Below are 19,935 nucleotides of genomic sequence, written 5' to 3' on the forward strand. Positions count from 1 at the left end.
GTGGCCTTGCCCACGGGGAGAGGGTGATGGGGCTTTGATTCTCCCAGGGCTGTGCTCCTGGGTTCTTTCCACCAAACCTGGGTGGCAGACCCAAGAACAAGAGCCACCAAAATCTGGGAGCAGAGCCCCCGGACTCAGCATGGCGCTTTCGCCTGCAATGCCATCCTGGAAACATGTGTCACTGTATGTTCCCCTCTGTGGGTGGCTTGCAGACCCTCCTCACATCGAGGACTCAGGCCAGCCTGCAGAGCTGTCGCTGACCCCCGGCACCCCCATGGAGCTCCTCTGTGATGCCCAGGGAAGCCCCCAGCCCAACATCACCTGGCATAAGGACGGGCAGGACCTGAGCAGGCTGGAGCACAGCAGCAGACCCACACGGGTGCTCTGGGTGGAGAGTGTGCAGGTACCGCTGTGGCCACTGTAGGATGAGGCTGGAGGTTGGGAGGAGGCTGGGTTGGGGGAGAGGGGAGAGACTGCAGGTTCCCTAGACGCAGTCAGCGGTTGGCAGGGTTTGGCTGAAGTGCCTCCTCTGTGTGGGGCGAAGGTGTAGAGGTGACCCACCTAGGCCGTGCCCTTTGGAGCCCCCAGCAGGGTCAGGGCCCAGGCTGATGTCAAAAGCAGATGACTTCCCATCTAGACCAGAGGAGGGCTGGTGTAGTCAAGGGGGACTTCTGGGAAGAGGCAGCCATTGCACCAGCCCTAAAGCAACAGTGAGATGGAAGGAGCGAGCAGGGGTTGGCTGGGAAGGTGGATGGCAGACCTCGCAGGGCTGAGTTTGTATTCTGGGTCCCTCGCTGCATAAGAGGGAAACCAGACTGGGAGGTGGGCAGACAGCTGCTCAACTGCTTTATGCCCAGGTTGGGGATGCCGGGCTGTACACTTGCTTGGCTGAAAGCCCTGCAGGTGCAGCCGAGAAGAGCTTCCGGGTCAGGGTTCAAGGTAGGCAGTGGGGATGGGGTGGGGGCAGGGCCGGGAGGCAGGATGGGCCCACAGCAGGGGTGAGTCCACCTCTCACATCCTCTTGTGCTACCCACTTCCCAGCCCCTCCAAACGTTGTAGGGCCCCGAGGCTCTCGCTTTGTGGTTGGCCTGGCCCCAGGGCAGCTGGTCCTGGAGTGTCCGGTGGAGGCAGAGCCAGCGCCCGAGATCACGTGGCACAGAGATGGCATCGTGCTGCAGGTGGGCGGGGGTTCAGGGTGCTGCCTTCTGTCCCTCTCAGGCGCCAGACCTGACCTGGCTGGATCCTGGGTCCCAAAGACCCACTCTGAGGGGCATTTTGTACCCTGCCCCCCAGTGTTGCCCCCCTCATTGTCGTTGTCACTCCCATTTTATGGATGGGGACACTGAGGCGAGGCTCAGGTCACTCAGGGCTTCTGAGGCCCACCCAGTGTTCTCCCCCTGGCTCCTTCAAGCTGTGCTAGCGGCTGTGTGGCCTGGGCCTGTGACCAGATCACTCTTTGTCCGTCCCTCAAATGGGGTCAGTTTGCGGCTGTGGATTCCAGGGTTGTGGGTGTTCTGACAGGAACTCCAGGGACTGGGTTGTATTTCCTTCCAGAGGAGAGCATTTCCTCAGCAGGTCCTCCGTGGGGCACAGTCAGGGCCTGTGGTCAGCCTGGAGGGACAGAGCCACTGTCCAGCCTTACGAGTTCCTCAGTCCTCTATGCCTGGTGCCAGGGGCTGGCCTAGCACAGCTGGGCACTGATGAGGGTCTCTCCACCCTGGCGGACTCTCCAGGAGGATGCCCATACACAGTTCCCGGAGCAGGGCCGGTTCCTCCAGCTGCAGGCCCTGAGCACGGCTGACAGCGGCAACTACAGCTGCACAGCCCGCAATGCTGCGGGCAGCACCAGTGTGGCCCTCCACGTGGAGATCCACAGTGAGTAGGGCCCACCCCACCCCGCCCTGCCCACCGTCTTAGAGCCACAGCTCCCAGCCCCATTCCCTCTGTGCCCCTCTCCAGCGGTGCCCACCATCCGATCAGGACCACCCTCAGTGAACGTCTCAGTGAACCAGACAGCCCTGCTGCCCTGCCAGGCCGATGGCGTGCCCGCGCCCCTCATGAGCTGGCGGAAGGATGGGATACCCCTGGATCCCGGGAACCCCAGGTGAGAGAGGGAAGGGGTGGGCCTCAGGGAGGCCCTCAGGTGCCTCTTTGAGGGTTGTAAACAAAACTCACTTGGGCAGTTGAAGCAGTAAAGTGACTTTATCATCAGGATGTGGGGTGTCTGAGAACACAAGGACAGGCCCACCACTCATGAAGGGCTCTTGCTTCATGACTTGATCAGAAGCCTTGATAGATGTGGGTAGAGGGGCGTGATTGGGTTTCACAAGCTCTGATGGTTTTATAGCTTCTCTCAGTGTGGGCTTCATCTCTCTCCCTCACCTTCTTCCTCAGTGAACATGGCAAAAACACCCTCTGACACCCCCATGGCCTCCAGCCCCAGGTTTACAGCTCCTCTGCTCACTAGCGAGCCATCTGTGAATTCCAACTCTAAATTCCCAGGGCACAGAATATCAATGACCCAGCCTGAGTGACATGTCCATCCCCTGTCCAATCAACTGTGGCCGGGGGCGGGATTGCACAGTACAGACATGGTCCTTAGGAAGAGCACTTTTAAGATCTAGGGACTGCCCTAAGGAAGAGTAGGGTGGAGCTCCTTCTGCCTCTCAGGAGAGGCCAGGCCCCTGACGGTGTCGGGGAGGCCCAAAGTAGCCCTTCTCTCTCTCTTTCCAACGTTGGCATGGGGTGTAGAGAGCTGCTCGTGGTTCTGACCCCCTGACCTTGGCCTCATAGATGCAAGACTGTCATCTCCAAGTTAGCATCTGTATTACTCCATTTCCATGTTGCTGATAAAGACATACATGAGACTGGGCGATGTACAAAAGAAAGAGGTTTATTGGACTTATTGTTCCACGTGGCCGGGAAGCCTCACAGTCATGGTGGAAGGAAAGGAGGAGCAAGTTACATCTTACGTGGATGGCAGCAGGCAAAGAGAGAGCTTGTGCAGAGAAACTTCAGTTTTTAAAACCATCAGATCTCATGAGACCCACTCACTATCACGAGAACAGCATGGGAAAGACCCGCCCCCATGATTCCATCATCTCCCATTGGGTCCCTCCCACAACATGTGGGAATTATGGGAGGGGCAAGATGAGATTTGGGTGGGGACACAGAGGCAAACTGTTATCAGCATCCTCTCTGATAGTGGGGTCAGAGAGAAGGGTCTTGCTGGAGACAGCCCTCCTCCAGCCACACTGGCCCTGCCCATCTCTAGGGAAACCCCCCACCATCCTTTCCAGGTTCAAAGTTCTGCCCGAGGGTTCCCTGAGGATCCAGCCAGCCCTTGCCCAGGACACTGGCCACTACCTCTGCCTGGCATCCAACTCTGCTGGCTCTGATCGTCAAGGCCGCGACCTCCAGGTCTTTGGTAGGTGGCCAGGGGAAGGGCTTCAGAGTACAGTCCCTGTCAGGGTCCAGTCCTGCTTAGTTTCTGGGTCACCCCAGCTGTCAGGAGCCCAGAGCGAATGGTCTTCAAATGTTTTTGACCATGAAGCCCATTAGTAGAAAGTTGTGATCATGCATGCTCAAAGGACACAGTGGTATTTTAGTGCATAAATTACATAATAGAACAGCGATTCTGTTCACTAAGAAAGCATGTGCAGAAGGTAAAACAAGTCTGGGAGGCCGAGGCAGAAGGATCACTTGATTCCAGGAGTTCGAGACCAACCTGGGCAACACAGTGAGACCCCATCCCTACAAAAATTTTTTTTTTAATTAGCCAAGCATGATGGCACATGTCTGTAATCCCAGCTACTTGGGAGGCTGAGGTGGGAGGGTCACTTGAGCCCAGGATTTTCAGGCGACAGTGAGCCATGATCATGTCACTGCATTCCAGCCTAGGTGGCAGAGTGAGACTCTGTCTTAAAAAAAAAGCAAAACATGTGAAAGGATAAAATTCAAAGTCACTAGAATCATTTGCCCCAATCTCCTCCCACTCCAACGGATCAGCTTGTGTGGGGCTGCTCTGGCGGGGCCCAGCCTCGGGGCTGATGGGGAGGGGAGCCTGGCATCCTGGAGGCCTCAGTCAAGAAAAGGCAGTGAGAGGCTGCCTGGCTCAGGGATGGGGAAAGCCCAAAATGGTCAGCTTCAGGAGCCTGTTGGAAGCTCTCCTTTTGAAGTTTCTCCTGCCCTCTCCCTCTGTGCCCCCTCAGGGATGGGTGGAAGGTGGGAGGCAGTGGCATTACCCCTGGGCACAGCCTCAGAGAGCCCCCAACCTCCTGTACCTGTCTCCTGACCACTGTGCTCTCCCCAGAGCCTCCAGCCATTGCCCCCAGCCCCTCCGACCTGACCCTGACCGCCCACACCCCAGCCTCGCTGCCCTGTGAGTCCAGCGGCTCCCCTAAGCCCCTGGTGACCTGGTGGAAGGACGGACAGAAGCTGGATTTCCGCCTGCAGCAGGGCACCTACCGGTAATGACTGGACCTTGCGGTGACTTCCTGAGACGCGTGGGGTTGGGAGGCACGGGGCAGGGATGGGGCAGGGTGCGCTCAGGTCTCACTAGAGCCAGGACCAGAACTGGTGTCTCAACTCTGGGGATCAGGGTGTCTTCACACTGAGATAGGGGTGAGGGCACTGGGGACAGAGAGCTCAGCAGAGACATCTGGGCTTTATTTATATTCACGAGAGTCAGTCTTTGTCTAAAAACAAAACATGAACAGGGAGTGGTAGCTCACACCTGTAATCCCAGCACTTTGGGAGGCCGAGGTGGGAGGATTGCTTGAGGCCAGGAGTTCAAGACCAGCTTGGGCAACATAGTGAGATCCCATCTCTACAAAAAAATAAAAAATTAGCAGAGCGTGGTCTGTGGTCCCAGCTACCTGGGAGGCTGAGGTGGGAGGATCCCCTGAGCCTGGGAGGTCCAGGCTGCAGTGAGCTGTGGTGGTGCCACTGCACTCCAGTCTGGGAAACAGAACAAGACCCTGTCTCAGAAAAAGAAAAAATAGAATGTCAATTTTAAAAAATTGGAAAACCAATGTAAGAAGCCTAAATTAGTAAAAATGAAATCAGTAGCGAAGACTCTGGGCCACTTTGATGCGGTTGTTATTACAGAAGTTATCAGAGATGGTTATTACAGCAAATGTGCAGGGTTACAGAGAAACAGGGATAAAAAGGAAAATCACAAATCCACCAGCTAGACCTTTGGGGTAGAAACTTCTAGAAGACAATTCTAGAGTCAGGTCTGGAAGCCGGATACAGGAAGGGGAAATGGGTGTGAGACCCCCACATCCAGACAGCCCGGCCGAAAAGCCACGGCTGGTCTCTGTCAGCCCGGCAGCCACTTGGCCACCCATCTCTCTGAGCCAGGCTCCTGCCCTCCAACGCCCTGCTCCTTGAGGCCCCCGGCCCCCAGGACTCAGCCCAGTTTGAGTGTGTGGTGAGCAACGAGGTGGGTGAGGCCCGCAGGCTCTACCAAGTGACCATCCACGGTGAGTCAGGGAGGAGGTGGAGGAGGACGCCTGGGGTGGGGGCAGTGCCTTCCCACTCTTGGGTGTTCTCCCTGCCAGCAGGGAATTGTGTGGCTTACCCGCACTGCACTGGACACCTCCTCCAGGAAGGCATCTCAGATCCTGCCTGGTCACATTGACTTAACCCCAGCTCTGGCACAGTTCCCAGCACACAGGAGCTCACGGGAGAGGCCCGCCCCTCCCCAATCCAGAATGTTCTAAACTTAGATCTGACCTTGTCATCACTCCTGTTAAAAATCCCTCCCTCCACAGCTGCCCATTGCCCTCAGGATAGAATGCAAGAGTTTAGCTGGACCCATCAGGTCCTGTGTGGTCTGGCCTGCCAAGCCCCCAAGTTCAGTTCACACCAGACCTGCCTCACTCCAGGTTCTAATCAAGCTGCTCAGCTTTTTGTTCCTTGCCTCAAGGCCTTCACACATGCTGTTCCCTTTGCCGGGAACACTCTTCCCTTCCCTCAGCCAACACCTGCTTTTCCTTCAGATCTCGGGTTAAATGGCACTTCCCCTGGGGGTCTTCTCTGGCCCCCGTCACTCCAAGTGGGAAACCCACGAGTAAATCCTGCGAAGTTACCAGGCCAGGATCTCCATAGAAAGCTGTATCCCTCTGGGTGCAGTGGCATTTGCCTGTGTTCCCAGCTACTCGGGAGGCTGGGGCAGAAGGGTCGCTGGAGCCCAGGAGTCCTGGGCTGTTGTTCACTATGCTGAGTGGGTGTTCACACTAAGTTCAGCATCAATATGGTGACTTCCTGGGAGCAGGGACCGCCAGGTTGCCTAAGGAGGGGTGAAGCTGCCCAGGTCAGAACAGAGCAGGTCAAGACTCTCGTGCTGATCAGCAGTAGGATCACACCTGTGAATAGCCCTTGCATTCCAGCTGGGGCAACATAGTGAGACCCCATCTCTGAAAAAGTACACTTTTTTTTTTTTAAAGAAAGAAAGCTGTAGCCCTGTGCCCAGAAGGATTTGCTAAGTGGGCAAATGTGACTTCTCCCTCTGTTGCCCCACCTCCCTCCCTGGCCCTTTGTCACTAATGTCACCTTGTGTACTAGCTTTGCCCCGGCCCCACAGCCATGAGTCCCCCGTGCATGCTGGTAGGGCCTCAAGCCTTGTCTTGGCTTTCAGTGCCTCCCACCATTGCCGATGACCAGACAGACTTCACCGTGACCATGATGGCACCTGTGGTCCTCACATGTCACAGCACGGGCATGCCAGTCCCAACCGTGTCCTGGAGCAAGGCAGGCACCCAGCTAGGAGCTCGGGGGAGCGGCTATCGTGTCTCGCTGTCGGGTAAATAAGGGTGACCACAGAGAGTGGCAGCCGAGGGGAGACTGGGACAGCAGGTGGAGGGGGATGAAAGAAAGTCACATGGTGGAACAAGATAGGACAGTCTGGCCTGGCTCTGCCTCTCCTGGCTGTGTGACCTGGGAGGACCCTCTCACCCTCTCTGAGCTCCATATTCTCCTCCATGCTCTGCAGTGTTGAGACCCATGAGTTCCTGAGGTCCTCTGGCATGCAAGTGCTGTTTCGTGACAAAATAAGAAAAATAGCTGCTCCCTGGGAGCCTTTGTGAACCTGGTTTTATCCCTTCAGAAGAATTGTCCTTTACTCTGAAATTATCTTTTGGTGTTGAAACTTCTTTTTCTTGATGAGATTCAGATAATAGTACATGGTGGTTTTTGTTTTGTTTTTTTAAGATGGAGTCTCGCTCTGTTACCCAGGCTGGAGTGGAAGGCACAATCTCTGCTCACTGCAGCCTTCACCTCCCGGGTTCAAGGGATTCTCCTGCCTCAGCCTCCTGAGTAGCTGAGATTACAGGCACCCACCATCATGCCTGGCTGATTTTTGTATTTTTGTAGAGATGGGGTTTCACTATGTTGGCCAGGCTGGTCTTGAACTCCTGACCTCAGGTGATCTTCCCTCCTCAGCCTCCCAAAGTGCTGGAGTCACAGCCACCATGCCTGGCCTAATGTGATTTTTAAAATGTCTTTGCTTGTCAAAAGAACAAGTTGGAAGCTTTATGGAGAATCTCCAAATTTATTTGTTACTTGGTTAGTGAAATGCTAAAGTCTAGGAACTGCTGGCCAGACCTGTGATTTTCAAACTCTTCCAAAGCAACAGAACTTCCTTCCGGGCAAGGCACAGGGGCTCACACCTATAATTCCAGCACTTTGGGAGCCCGAGGCAGGAGGATTGTTTGAAACCCGGAGTTTGGGACCAGCTGGGGCAACACAGCAAGACCCCATCTCTACAAACAAATTTTTAAAAATTAGCTGGGTGTGGTGGTGCATGCCTGTGGCCCCAGCTACTTGGGAAGCTGAGGTGGGAGGATCGCTTGAGCTTAGGAGTTCAAGGATGCAGTGTGCTATGATTGCACCACTGTACTCCAGCCTGGGCAACAGAGTGAGACTCTGTCTCAAAACAAAATACAAAACAAAAGCTTCCTTCCGGTAAGTGCGATAAGTGCTAACAGCAAGGTCCAACAAGTAAAACGAAGCACAGTTCTGGTTCCATCTGGGGCTGCGGCTGGGGCAGGGGCTGTGGGTGGCCAGGGTGCAGTGGGCCTTGCTCCCTTCCCCCACTCAGCAGGCCCCCAGGGGTCCACAGAGGACAATTTAGAACCCGTGTCACTTGGTTGCCAAGGTGCAGCCTGCAGTCTGGGAAGGTTAAAATGGTGTTCATCAAGGAACCAAGGCTAAGGTCAGGAGGGTAAAGGGAGGACAGAGGAGGCAGTAATCCTGGGAGGCTTCCTAGAGGAGGTGAGTTTTTAGCAGAGCAAGGTGAGAACAGCAGGGTGTGGATCTGTGAGCAGGGGATTACAGGCAGGGAAGTCGAAGATCCTGGAGCTTCATAGCCAAAAGGGTCTCGAGGCCATCTTATCTGATCCTTCATTGCACACATGGGGAAACTGAGGTCCAGAGAGTGGAAGGAACTTGCCCATGCCTCTCCCTTGGGCAGGGCACAGAGGCAAACCTAGACTCCAGGTTCCCATGCAGTCTCCTCCCCCGGGTTGTTTAGAAATGGTCAGAGGAGGCAGGCTGAGTAACCAGAGACAGAGTCAGGTTGTGTAGCAGCCCTGCCACCTCCATCCCTGGGGACCTCTGTCCTGATCCCCTTACCCTGATTCCACCTGCAGGCGCTCTGGAGATCGGGCAGGCCCTCCCCATCCATGCAGGCCGCTACACCTGCTCAGCCCGCAACTCTGCTGGTGTAGCCCACAAGCACGTTGTCCTCACCGTGCAAGGTAAGGGTCCATGGCCCAGACCCCAGAGTTCCTTGGGAGCAGGTGGAGAGCTAGAGGCGGGTGGGGCTCAGGCTGGAGGTGAGGTCCTGGGTCTCAGAGGCGCAGACCTGCCTCTCATGGGATTCTTTGTGAGGAAAAGAATCAGCCATGGCGTCCTTGTTGCTGCGGCTGATGTTTCTAGAAACCCCGTTCTCCTAGAGGCCTCGATCTCTGGTGCTCCGAGGGCCCTGGTTGGAGGAGCTGTGTGTTAAGGACATTTTCAGCACCTTCTGCACCCCCGTTCTTTGCAGCCTCCCCAGTGGTGAAGCCACTGCCCAGCGTGGTTCTAGCCGTGGCAGAAGACGGGGTGCTGCTTCCCTGCGAGGCCTTGGGCATCCCCCGGCCAACCATCACCTGGCAGAGGGAAGGGCTCAGCATCCCTGCGGGTGAGGGCTCCTGGCAGCCAGCCTGGGAAGGGAAGAGAAGAGTGTGAGGCTGGGGGCCCCTGCTTCCTGTCCTAGGAGACCTCGTAGAGCTGCTGAGAGGTCCCAGAAAGCCCCTGGCCTGCCTAGACACACCTCCACCTTGCTCTGGCCACCCCCTCCCCAACACTTCTCCTGTCACCATGGCCTGAGATGCCATCTGATCACTCGGTGGCCAAGTTGGGAGGTCAGGAGGAGGCAGCTGGGCTGGGCTGTGGGTCAGGCTTCTTGGCTCTTTCTGTCCCTTGGCCACTCTGTGACCCCAGAAAGTCATTTGCTGCCTATGAGACAGAATAGCCCAATCTACCCACCTTGGTAGGTCCCCATCCCAGCTCCCAGCACCCCAGTTTTCTTCTCATTCAGGAGTCAGTACCCAGGTCCTACCTGGCGGACAGCTGCGGATTACCCACGCCAGCCCAGAGGATGCTGGAAACTACCTGTGCATCGCCAAGAACAGTGCAGGCAGCGCTGTGGGGAAAACGCGGCTGGTGGTGCAAGGTGTGTGAGGCTGGGGCCGAGCTGGGCCCTGGCAACTGCGGGGCTTGAGGCTCCTGCAAGCTTCTCCCTTCCCTGCCTGGCAGGGCACACTGCTTATAGTTTCAGAAGGAATTAAGGGAAAAACACCTCTCATTGGATGTCTGAGTTCTGGACTGAGACACGGACTCCCGTCCTCTCTGCCTCTTCTCTGGCCCTCCTGGAACACGAGTCTAGCAGCTCTCATTCCTTCTGGTTTCCAGTAACTGTAGCCTCTCTGGCCCTACCCTGGCACATACACCACACACACAATTACATGTGCCCTTCCCTTAGTTTGACTGATCATTGGCTTCAAAGATAAGGTGGCATCGCTGGCCAAAAATCTGCAAAGTCTGCTGGGAGTATTCAGATGGGCTGGTCATGTCCTGGCCTCAGTGGCCTGCTTTGTGGGGTCTCCATGGCCGTCCCCACCTGCAGCTGCGTAGGGCTGGGGTCAGACTCTGGCTGTGAACTCAGAGGGGCTGCTGGCTCCAGGCTTCCTCTGCACCTCACTGTCCAGCGTGCTCTCCCCTCAGACCTGGAGCATTGCTGGTCACCAGACCAGCCAGCCACCAAGCCAGTGACCCTCACCCTGCCCAGCACAGCTCCTCTGCTTTTGGTCCTGGGGGTGGCCTGGTACGATGAGTCTGTGCCCAAGTGGACCCTGCCCAAGGTCTCTGTCCTGCAGCTTTTAGTCATCTGTGTGTGTGTGTGCGCATACATGTGCATGTGTGTGTGTGCACGTATGCAAGGTGCAATGCAATCACTGTCACAGTTTCACCAAACTGAGGGAGTCCCCAGATCATCTGACCACGGGCAATGGCCTGTAACTAGGGAGTTGGAGGGGGCAACTAATGGCCAGGGAAGACTGAAGGGCTGGGCCAAAGGCCAAGGGCCCTGCACTGGGGTCAGCCATCTGTCTCCCCCAGCCCTGGTTCCAAGTGGGCCTCCCTCTGCCCGCAGTCCCACCCGTGATCGAGAACGGCCTCCCAGATCTGTCCAGCACCGAAGGCTCCCACGTCTTCTTGCCTTGCAAGGCCAGGGGCAGTCCCGAGCCCAACATCATGTGGGACAAAGACGGCCAGCCTGTGTGGGGCACTGAGGGGAAGTTTACCATCCAGCCTTCTGGAGAGCTGCTGGTGAAGGACCTGGAGGTGAGGCACTGCCCCGAACACACAGCAGGGAAGAGTGGCTGAGGCCCCTGTTTGTCCAGCTCTGCGCTAAGCTCCGTGAAGCCTTTAACCCCGGAAGCCTGGGGAAATCGGTGTTACCCTCCTGGGTACAGACGACCAGAACTGAGGCTCAGAGGGTACCTAGGTGTCCACCACTGCCAAGAGGCAGAACCCAAATATGAACCTGGACCTCGGCAGCCAGCTTCTGGAGAACCTGGGGAAGTGGGGGGACCCAGACTAGGGCTCGGGTGTTCCAAAAGTCTCCCCATTTGTTCTCAGCCATGCATCGGCATTGGCCGTCCTCTGGGCTTTGGGGAGTGTTGAGCCAGGGGTGTGGGTGGGACCCCTGACCCCCTTCCCCTCAGCACTCATCAGATTCTGCAGTTCTGTGATGAGACCCTCTCCAGATGGGTTCAGTGGACACACCTAGAGGGGTCAGGGGCATTGGGCGTGGCCATCCAGGGAGCCTGGCAGTGCAGTGGTGAGCGCACCGGCCCTGCTTGAATGCACCACGAAACTCCTCCTCTTGGAGCCCCTGCTGGGTGCTCTGTCAGGCACCAAAAGCAAGCCCTGCCATGCAGGTCAAGTTCTAAGCACAGTAGGTGCTTGGTAAATAGTAACTATTGCGCTCAGGCAGGCAGGGCTGGGGTTATGAAGGAGCAGAGCCTGTGAACGCTGCAGGATGGGGCAGGGGCGTGGTGGTGATGCTGACCTGTTTGCTAGCTGTGTGACCTTGGGCAAGTCACTTCACCTCTCTGGGCTGGATACGCCGTGAGAACCTTCAAAAAAGTTGAAGGTTGGGGCCAGGGGCATCCCAACCCAGACCGAGGTGGGGCACAGTTCTCCAGCCAACCCCTTTCTTTTGCTCACAGGGCCAGGACGCAGGCACCTACACGTGTACTGCAGAGAATGCTGTAGGCCGGGCCCGCCGCCGTGTGCATCTCACCATTCTGGCACTGCCTGTGTTCACCACCCTGCCTGGGGACCGTAGCCTGCGACTCGGGGACAGGCTGTGGCTCCGCTGTGCAGCCCGGGGCAGCCCCACCCCTCGCATTGGCTGGACCCTCAACGACCGGCCAGTCACAGGTCTGGGTCTGCTGGGCATGGGTGGGACAGAGAGTCAGGACCCTGGGAGGTCAAGAAGAGAGGGCAGGTGGGGATCCCCAGCCTAGCGGACAGGAAGAGGTTGTGAACCAGTCCTACTGGTTCCGGGTCTTCCAACGTGGCCCTGTGTAGAGGGACAAGCTGTGGCCATATGTGACAAGCCATATATCAGAGTTGGCAAGAGGCCACCTGAGAAGACTCAACCCAGAGACCTCAGGGCCAGGAGCGGGAGGCCTGTGTTCCAGCCCAGAGCTGCTGCTCCCATGGTGGGACCCTCAGCAAACCCCTTTTGCTGGGAGGGAGGGGGTGGGGGGCTCTGTCCTCCTACCTGAAACCCAGGTGATGTCTAGGGAGGCACGGGGCCTGTGGAGTACCTGGTGGGTACTCACTGAATGCCTGCTGAATTGATAAATTGCTAAGTCCCCTCCACTGCAAAATGAGACTTTCCTACATTAGGATATGATATCATATGCTCCTAGCTCTGAGTCCCCAGGTGTGGAATACCTGTGCACTCCTGTGGTGAAGGCTTTGCTGGGCGCCCCCACTTCCTGGGCAGGGACCTTGGGCACATATAATAGTTCGGCCTCTCTGAGCTCAGCTGTTTGTCATATGGACACAACCAGGGGTCCTGAGGTCAGAATGACAATGGAGAAGCCACCTAGGTGCAGACCTGGCCCCGAGTAGATGCCCAGCTGATGGTGATATTGTCCTTATTCCTCTCCTGGAGGCAATGGCTAACCCCAAAGGCAAAGTACATTATTAGAGTCCTCTTGGCTGGGCACGGTGGCTCACGCCTGTAATCCCAGCACTTTGGGAGGCCGAGGCGAGTGGATCACCTGAGGTTGGGAATTCAAGACCAGCCTGGCCAAGAGGGTGAAACCCTGTCTCTACTAAAAATACAAAATTAGCTGGGCATGGTGGCATGTGCCTGTAGTCCCAGATACTCGAGAGGCTGAGGCAGGAGAATTGCTTCAACTGGGGAGGCAGAGGTTGTGGTGAGCCGAAATCACACTATTGCACTGTACTCCAGCCTGGGCAACAAGAGAGAAACTCTGTCTCAAAAAAAAAAAAAAAGAACCCTCTCTAGAAATCATAGCGGTGCGTCAGTGAGTGCCCTGTGCTGAGAGTTCCCCAAAGACCTGCCCTTCACCGTTTATCGAACACACAGTGTGCCCTAGAAATGGTAGAAGGCAGGGTCGTTAACTGCAGCCTCAGTGCAGCCTGTGCCTCCCAGGAACAGGTCTGACTTGGTTAGACTTCACCCGGGACCCCCATCTGTTTCTGCATCTTTATTAAGTTCCTGCAGGTACCCAGGCTCCAGGGAAGTGTTTCGGGCAGGAGTTCCCTGCACCCGACTCAGAGTCCCCTCAAGCTTCTTTCTTCACTACAGACGGAGTGTCCGAGCAGGATGGGGGCAGCACGCTGCAGCGGGTGGCTGTCTCCAGAGAAGACAGTGGGACCTATGTCTGCTGGGCAGAGAACAGAGTGGGTCGCGTGCAGGCGGTCAGCTTCGTCCACGTGAAGGGTAGGGCACGTTCCCCAGGTGGCTTCTCTCTCAAGACTTCCAGTCTATTGGAACCCAACCTATGGGTTTCCTAAGAACCTGCCCTCCTGTCCTCTGAACTAGGGGCTCCCTACCCTGGCTACACGTTAGAATCCCCTGGGGGACTTTATAAAATCCCAAAGCCCAGGTTCTACCACCAACTCTGTAAACCAGCGTCTCTGGGTGAGGCCTGGGCATCGGTATTTTTGACATTCCCAAGACAACCCTGGCTACAGGCAGAATTAGAATCTGACCAATTGCCCTATAACACTACCTGCAGCTGGATGGTACCAGTGTAGGAGGAGAGCATGGACGCCAGGGCACCCTGGCAGAAAAATGCCAGAAGCTCACCAGCTAGCCAGTTGTCCCCTATGGCCTACCCATCCACCAGGAGTAGCACAGGAGCTCTCCGTGACACCATGACTTAATTTGCTCAACTTTAGGATGGGTGGGGCTGGATGGAGGGAATCAGCAGCCTCAGGCACCAAAAGAGAACTGGAGCTTTTGGTAGATCCAACCTCAGGAAACCAGGAAGGATATAAGCCAGCCCAGAGCATCCAATGGCATTTTGAGATTAGCATGAATCTCATAGTGTTGCTTCGTAACAACAGCGGTGTCTAGGGTTCTTGTTTTTTTATAGTTATTGATTTCCAAAGTACCCGGCAGGCACTCTGCTGCTAGTGTAATCCATCTGTGAGAGAGAGTATATGACACACATAACACTGTGTTCCTGCCTGTGCCCATCTCAGGCATCACTAATTGATCACAGCACTCTTCTCATTCAGCTTCAGACGTTTCTCAGCACAGTTCCTGGAAACTACTCCCAGTCTTTGTGACTTAACCCATGACATGGACACTGTTCGCTATCCCTGTTGCACTGATTACACACAACCATGCTGGGCTAGCAGGAGCCCCTGGAGGCAGGGGTTGGGCAGATCTTTAGAGATGGGTTTACGGGAGGCTGAGGCTGCAGGGAACCTCTTTTCTGCCAACTCACTCGATGTAACCCCATACAGAGGCTCCTGTCCTACAAGAAGAGGCTTTCTCTTACCTGGTGGAACCTGTCGGGGGCAGAATCCAGCTAGACTGTGTGGTGCGTGGAGACCCAGCACCGGACATCCGCTGGATCAAAGATGGCCTTCCACTGCGGGACAGCCATCTCCGGCACCAGCTACAGAATGGCTCACTGACCATCCGCAGAACCGAGGCAAGGCGGGGTCTGGCACCTTGGGTGGGGCCACCAAGGACAACTCTACACTTTTTCTGATTGCTCAGGAGGGTTCTCATTTTGCCTCCAACCCCTGCTTCTGCAGTCTACGAAGCACCTTCCTGCCCATTCCCCAGACATCCCTCCTACTACCACCAATAGTGACCTCCAGCCACTGGGCTTTTCTGTACCTCCATCATCCACCCATTCAATGGAGCAAATTCTTTCTCCCTCATAGGACTGTAATGAGAAACCAGGGAGGACTCATACCCATTGTTTAAGAGTGATCTGTGGGTAAGGCCCCCAAAATGTTATTATTAACAACCTCAAGGGGCAGGGTAGGCAGGTAATAGTGCTCTTTATTTACGGACAAAGATACTGTTTTTTGGTTTTTGGTTTTTTTTTTTTTTTTGAGACAGAGTCTCACTCTGTTGCCAGGCTGGAGTACAGTGGTGCGAGCTCGGCTCACTGCAACTTCCACCTCCCAGGTTCAAGCGATTTTCCTGCCTCAGCCTCCTGAGTAGCTGGGACTACAGGTGTGCACCACCACACCCAGCTAATTTTGTGCTTTTAGTAGAGATGGGATTTCACCATGTTGGCCAGGATGATCTCGATCTCTTGACCTCATGATCCACCTACTTCAGCCTCCCAAAGTGCTGGGTTTACAGGTGCGAGCCTCTATGCCTGGCCCAGATGAAGACACTGAAGTTCAGAGAGGCCCACAACCAATAACTGCTGGAGACAGGGCCCCCCACCCCCAGGTCTCCTGCCTCTGGCTCCATGCCGTTTCCAAAGCCTTGGGTCCTGAGGAAGCCCCCCTCAACTTCCATTTTGTGTCTCAAGTTCTGATGATTGTACGGAAATCCCCAAGTCAGTCTGACTCAAGTTCATCTTAGGGGCCTTGATCACACCCATTTGGGAGCCTTTCTCTGTGTAGTAATAATAATAGGACTAGTAATCAGGGTAGCAGTAAGAGCAGTGGTAATAATGCTCCTGTTACCCAAGTACTAACTGTGGGCCAGGCACGGGGCCTCACACTTAGCAAGTGTTATTCCATTTAATGCTTATAAGATCCTAGCAGTTATCACTCCCATTTTACAGAAGGGAAAACTAGGGCTCCAGAAGCATGAAAATGTCATAAGTAATGGGTTCAGGGCAGTAAGCAGTGGGGCCGGGATTCAGTCCCATGTTGGCCTGACCTTCAAACCTACACTCTTAACTTTGTGCCATGCTGTCCCCCGAAGTCCCTTGGGTGTGACCCCTCCCAGATGCCATCTTCTGGGAGTGGACAGTAGCCTCAGGCTGCCCCAGCCCCATCTCCTGGTGGTGCTGCCACTCAGAAGTGATATGAGCCAGCACACTACTAAATTCTGACACAAGTCCATTGACCACCTGTTAGGCAAACGCTGCCAACCGTCTCCCTTCTGGAAGACTCGCTTTGCACACTGGCACAGTAAATGCCCTGAGAAGTCCTGCAGTTCAGACTTTAGTCCTGTTTGTACAACAGAGGTGTCTGATGTCTTGTTTTCCTGTAGTTATTGATTTCCAAAGCACCATAATATGTTGTCTAACTCAGTGTCTCCCAAACTTATTGACCATGGAATCCTTTTTTCCAAGGAAGCTCAAGTCATGTGCCATGGGACAGTAAGATTTCAGCGGTTTGGAAGAGGTGGATCTAAACCGTGCTTTTCCAGCAAGACATTCCACCTAGGGCAACAAGGACCTTAGTCACCACTCCCAGTTTCGGGCATGAAAAGGGGCTGGATCCTCTTTGCGTGTCTGTTAACAAGTGGCCACAGAGGCCCTTCTGATGCTCTGGGGGGTTCAGGTGTCCCTGACTGGTTTACAGCCCAAGCCCTGGCCTCAGTCCCCTACCCAAGTGTCTGAGCTGCTCTTCCTCTTCTCTGAGCACCATGCCCCCCCTCCTGTGCCCACTTACAGAGGGACGACGCAGGACAGTACCAGTGCCTGGCAGAGAACGAGATGGGCGTGGCAAAGAAAGTGGTGATCCTCGCCCTGCAGAGTGAGTCTCAGCCTCAGCAGAGTGGGGACATGGGGAGTGTGTCGGGGACCGCGCTGGCGAGTGCAGCCGAGAGGGCAGGCAGCGGGGCCAGGACTTGGAGTTCTTTCATTCGTGCTTATTTGGAACACAAATTTTGAACCATGTCAAATATTTCCCAAATGTGGGGTGAGTGAGACTCAGGGTTGAGCTAAAGAAAACCTTGCAACCTGGGCCTAGGGGGAGCTGGCTGCTTAAACTCGGACCAGCCGTCCAGATTCCCACAACAGCTCTCGCCTGTGCCAAGCAGCTCGTAGTTTACCAGCTGCTATTTGAGCCTCAGAATAACACTGTGAAGTCGTCTCACTAGGGATTCTGTAGAAAATGTTTTATTGACGATGAACACCTGTGGAGAAGACCGAGCACCCGAAGTACAGAGCTCAGCGAATTCTTACAGTGTGAAAATGTGAACCCACCCAGTTAACCAGCAGCCAGATCCAAAAAGCAGGGCAGGCCCAGCTCCCAACCTCCGCACGCCCACCTCTATTCACTGCCCCTGTCCCAGTAGTCCCTGCCCTGGATTCTGCCTGTTTTTTTAAAAAAAACTTTATTGAGTTATAATTCACATACCATAAAATCCACCCATTCATACAATGCAATATTACTTAAAAAAGAAGGAAATTCTAGGGCCAGGCACAGTTACTCATGCCTGTAATGTCAGCACGTTGGGAGGCCAAGGTGGGTGGATCACCTGAGGTCTGGAGTTTGGGAACAGCCAGGCTGAAATAGTGAAACCCCGTCTCTACTAAAAATACAAAAATTAGCCGGATATGATGGCGGGCGCCTGTAATCCCAGTTATTCAGGAAGCTGAGGCAGGAAATCACTTGAAATCGTAGTTTACCAGGTGCTATTTGTAATCCCAGTTATTCAGGAAGCTGAGGCAGGAAATCACTTGAACCCGGGAGGTGAAGGTTACAGTGAGCCGAGATCGTGCCACTATACTCCAGCCTGGGCGACAGGCAAGATTCAGTCTCAAAAAAAAGAAAAAAGAAAAAGGGAATGAAATTCTGACTCAGGTTAAAACATGAACATTGAGGTCATTATGTGAAGTGGGAAAAGCCAGTCACAAAAAGATAAACACTGTATGATTCTGTTTATGAGGGCCCTGGAGTGGTCAAAAGCATAGAGACCCAACGTAGTATGGAGTTTGCCAGGGGCTGCCGGCGGGGGGAAAGGGGGAGTTATTGTTTAATGAGTCCAGAGTTTCAGTTTTGCAAGATGAAAAATTTCTGGAGATTGTACAACAATGTAAAATACTCAACATTACTAGACTACACTTATAAATGGTTCAATGATAAATTTTATGTAATGTGTTTTTATCATAATTATTAGGTTTTTTGAGACAGGATCTGGTTCTGTTGCTCAGGCTGGAGAGCAGTGGTACCATCTCAGCTCACTGTAACCTCTGCCTCCCAGGTTCAAGTGATCCTCCCACCTCAGTCTCCCAAGTAGCTGAGATTACAGGTGCCAGCCACCACACCTGGATAATTTTTTTTTTTTTTTGAGACAGGGTTTCGCTCTTGTTACCCATGCGGGAGTGCAATGGTGCGATCTCGGCTCACCGAACCCTCCACCTCCTGGGTTCAAGCAATTCTCCTCCCTCAGCCTCCCAAGTAGCTGGGACTGCAGGCACGTGCCACCATGCCCAGCTAATTTTTTGTATTTTTAGTAGAGATGGGATTTCACCATGTTGACCAGGATGGTCTTGATCTCTTGACCTCATAACCCACCCACCTCCGCCTCCCGAAGTGCTGGGATTACAGGTCTGCGCCAACTCGCCTGGCTAATTTTTGTGTTTTTGTAGAAACAGCTTTCACCATGCTTGGCCAGGCTGGTCTTGAACTCCTGACCTTGGGTGATCCACCTGCCTCAGCGTCCCAAAGTGCTGGGATTAACTTGTGCTCATTTTAAATAGCATTGTTTATCTTACTCTAGTGTGTTCCTGGAGTTCTTTATGTGGCATGGAGTAAGCCCTTTATCAAACATGTGATTTGCAAATGTTTCTCCCCGTCTGGGTCTGTGGCTTGTCTTTGCCTTTTCTTAATGGTGCCTTTGAAGAGCAAAAGTGTTAAAATTTGATGAAGTCCAAATTTATCCCTTTTGTATTTTTTTTCTTTGAGACGGAGTTTCACTCTTGTTGCCCAGGCTGGAGTGCAAAGGCACGATCTCAGCTCACTGCAACCTCTGCCTCCTGGGTTCAAGCAATTCTCCTGCCTCAGCCTCCTGAGTAGCTGGGATTACAGGTGCGCGCCACCATGCCCAGCTAACTTTTGTATTTTTAGTAGAGATGGCGTTTCACCATGTTGACCAGGATGGTCTCAATCTCTTGACCTCGTTATCCACCCACCTTGGCCACCCAAAGTGCTGGGATTATAGGCGTGAGCCACCGCGCCCAGCCTCCTTTTGTATTTTTTGAATGTGTTTGGTCTTATATCTTTAAAAATCTTTGCCTAACCTAAGGTCATATTTTCTTTCTTTTCTTTTCTTTTTTTTGAGACAGAGTCTCACTCTGGTGCCCAGGCTGGAGTGCAGTGGTGAGATCTTGGCTCACTGCAACCTCCACTTCCCAGGTTCAAGCAATCCTTGTGCCTCAACCTCCCAAGTAGCTGGGATTAGAGGCAGGCCCCACCACACCCGGCTAATTTTTGTAATCTTAGTAGAGACAGGGTTTCATGGTGTCTCCCAGGCTGGTCTCAATGCCCTGCGTGAGCCCCACAATTCTTGTATAATGCTTGTAGTTTTAGTTCTCACATTTAGGTCTGTGATCCATTTTGAGTTAATTTTTGTGTGAGGTGAGGGTCTAACTTTCCTTTTTTGCTTATGGATAGCCAATTGTTCTAGCGCCACTATGATTTGATCTTTAATTTCTTTCGGTGGTGCTTTGTAGTTTTAAGTGTACTGGTTTTATATTTTTGTTAATTTTAAGCATTTTTATTGTTGATGCTGTTTTGGGTGGAATTGTTTTCTTTGATTTTTGGTTTTTTAATTGCTAATATGTAGAGATACAGTTTAATTTGATATCGTATCATCTATGAATAGAGACAGTTTGACGTCTTTCTTTCAAATCTCTGTACCTTACAGTTTTTTGTCTTGCCTTATTGTCTTGGCCAACC

At 53.9% G+C, this 19,935-nt stretch overlaps 1 protein-coding gene across 9 annotated transcripts in view; it reads left to right on the forward strand.

Moving 5' to 3' along the window:
* Positions 1 to 19,935, forward strand: part of HMCN2 (hemicentin 2) — a 167,573-nt gene that overhangs the window by 126,789 nt on the left and 20,849 nt on the right. For 8 of the 9 annotated variants that reach the window (XM_035260402.3, XM_035260417.3, XM_054237089.2 and 5 more), the window contains 17 exons: positions 213 to 403; positions 858 to 939; positions 1,042 to 1,178; positions 1,734 to 1,875; positions 1,960 to 2,104; positions 3,300 to 3,427; positions 4,313 to 4,469; positions 5,365 to 5,486; positions 6,644 to 6,808; positions 8,655 to 8,762; positions 9,053 to 9,187; positions 9,587 to 9,721; positions 10,700 to 10,890; positions 11,781 to 11,994; positions 13,403 to 13,537; positions 14,572 to 14,762; positions 16,704 to 16,785. In XM_035260402.3, coding sequence (XP_035116293.2) covers positions 213 to 403; positions 858 to 939; positions 1,042 to 1,178; positions 1,734 to 1,875; positions 1,960 to 2,104; positions 3,300 to 3,427; positions 4,313 to 4,469; positions 5,365 to 5,486; positions 6,644 to 6,808; positions 8,655 to 8,762; positions 9,053 to 9,187; positions 9,587 to 9,721; positions 10,700 to 10,890; positions 11,781 to 11,994; positions 13,403 to 13,537; positions 14,572 to 14,762; positions 16,704 to 16,785 — 2,460 coding nt within the window. The remainder of the gene's footprint in view (positions 1 to 212; positions 404 to 857; positions 940 to 1,041; positions 1,179 to 1,733; positions 1,876 to 1,959; positions 2,105 to 3,299; positions 3,428 to 4,312; positions 4,470 to 5,364; positions 5,487 to 6,643; positions 6,809 to 8,654; positions 8,763 to 9,052; positions 9,188 to 9,586; positions 9,722 to 10,699; positions 10,891 to 11,780; positions 11,995 to 13,402; positions 13,538 to 14,571; positions 14,763 to 16,703; positions 16,786 to 19,935) is intronic. The other variant, XM_035260413.3, reaches the window with a different exon arrangement.

The sequence above is a fragment of the Callithrix jacchus genome, chromosome 1, assembly GCF_049354715.1.
Source record: "Callithrix jacchus isolate 240 chromosome 1, calJac240_pri, whole genome shotgun sequence".
Taxonomy (NCBI): Eukaryota; Metazoa; Chordata; class Mammalia; order Primates; family Cebidae; genus Callithrix; species Callithrix jacchus.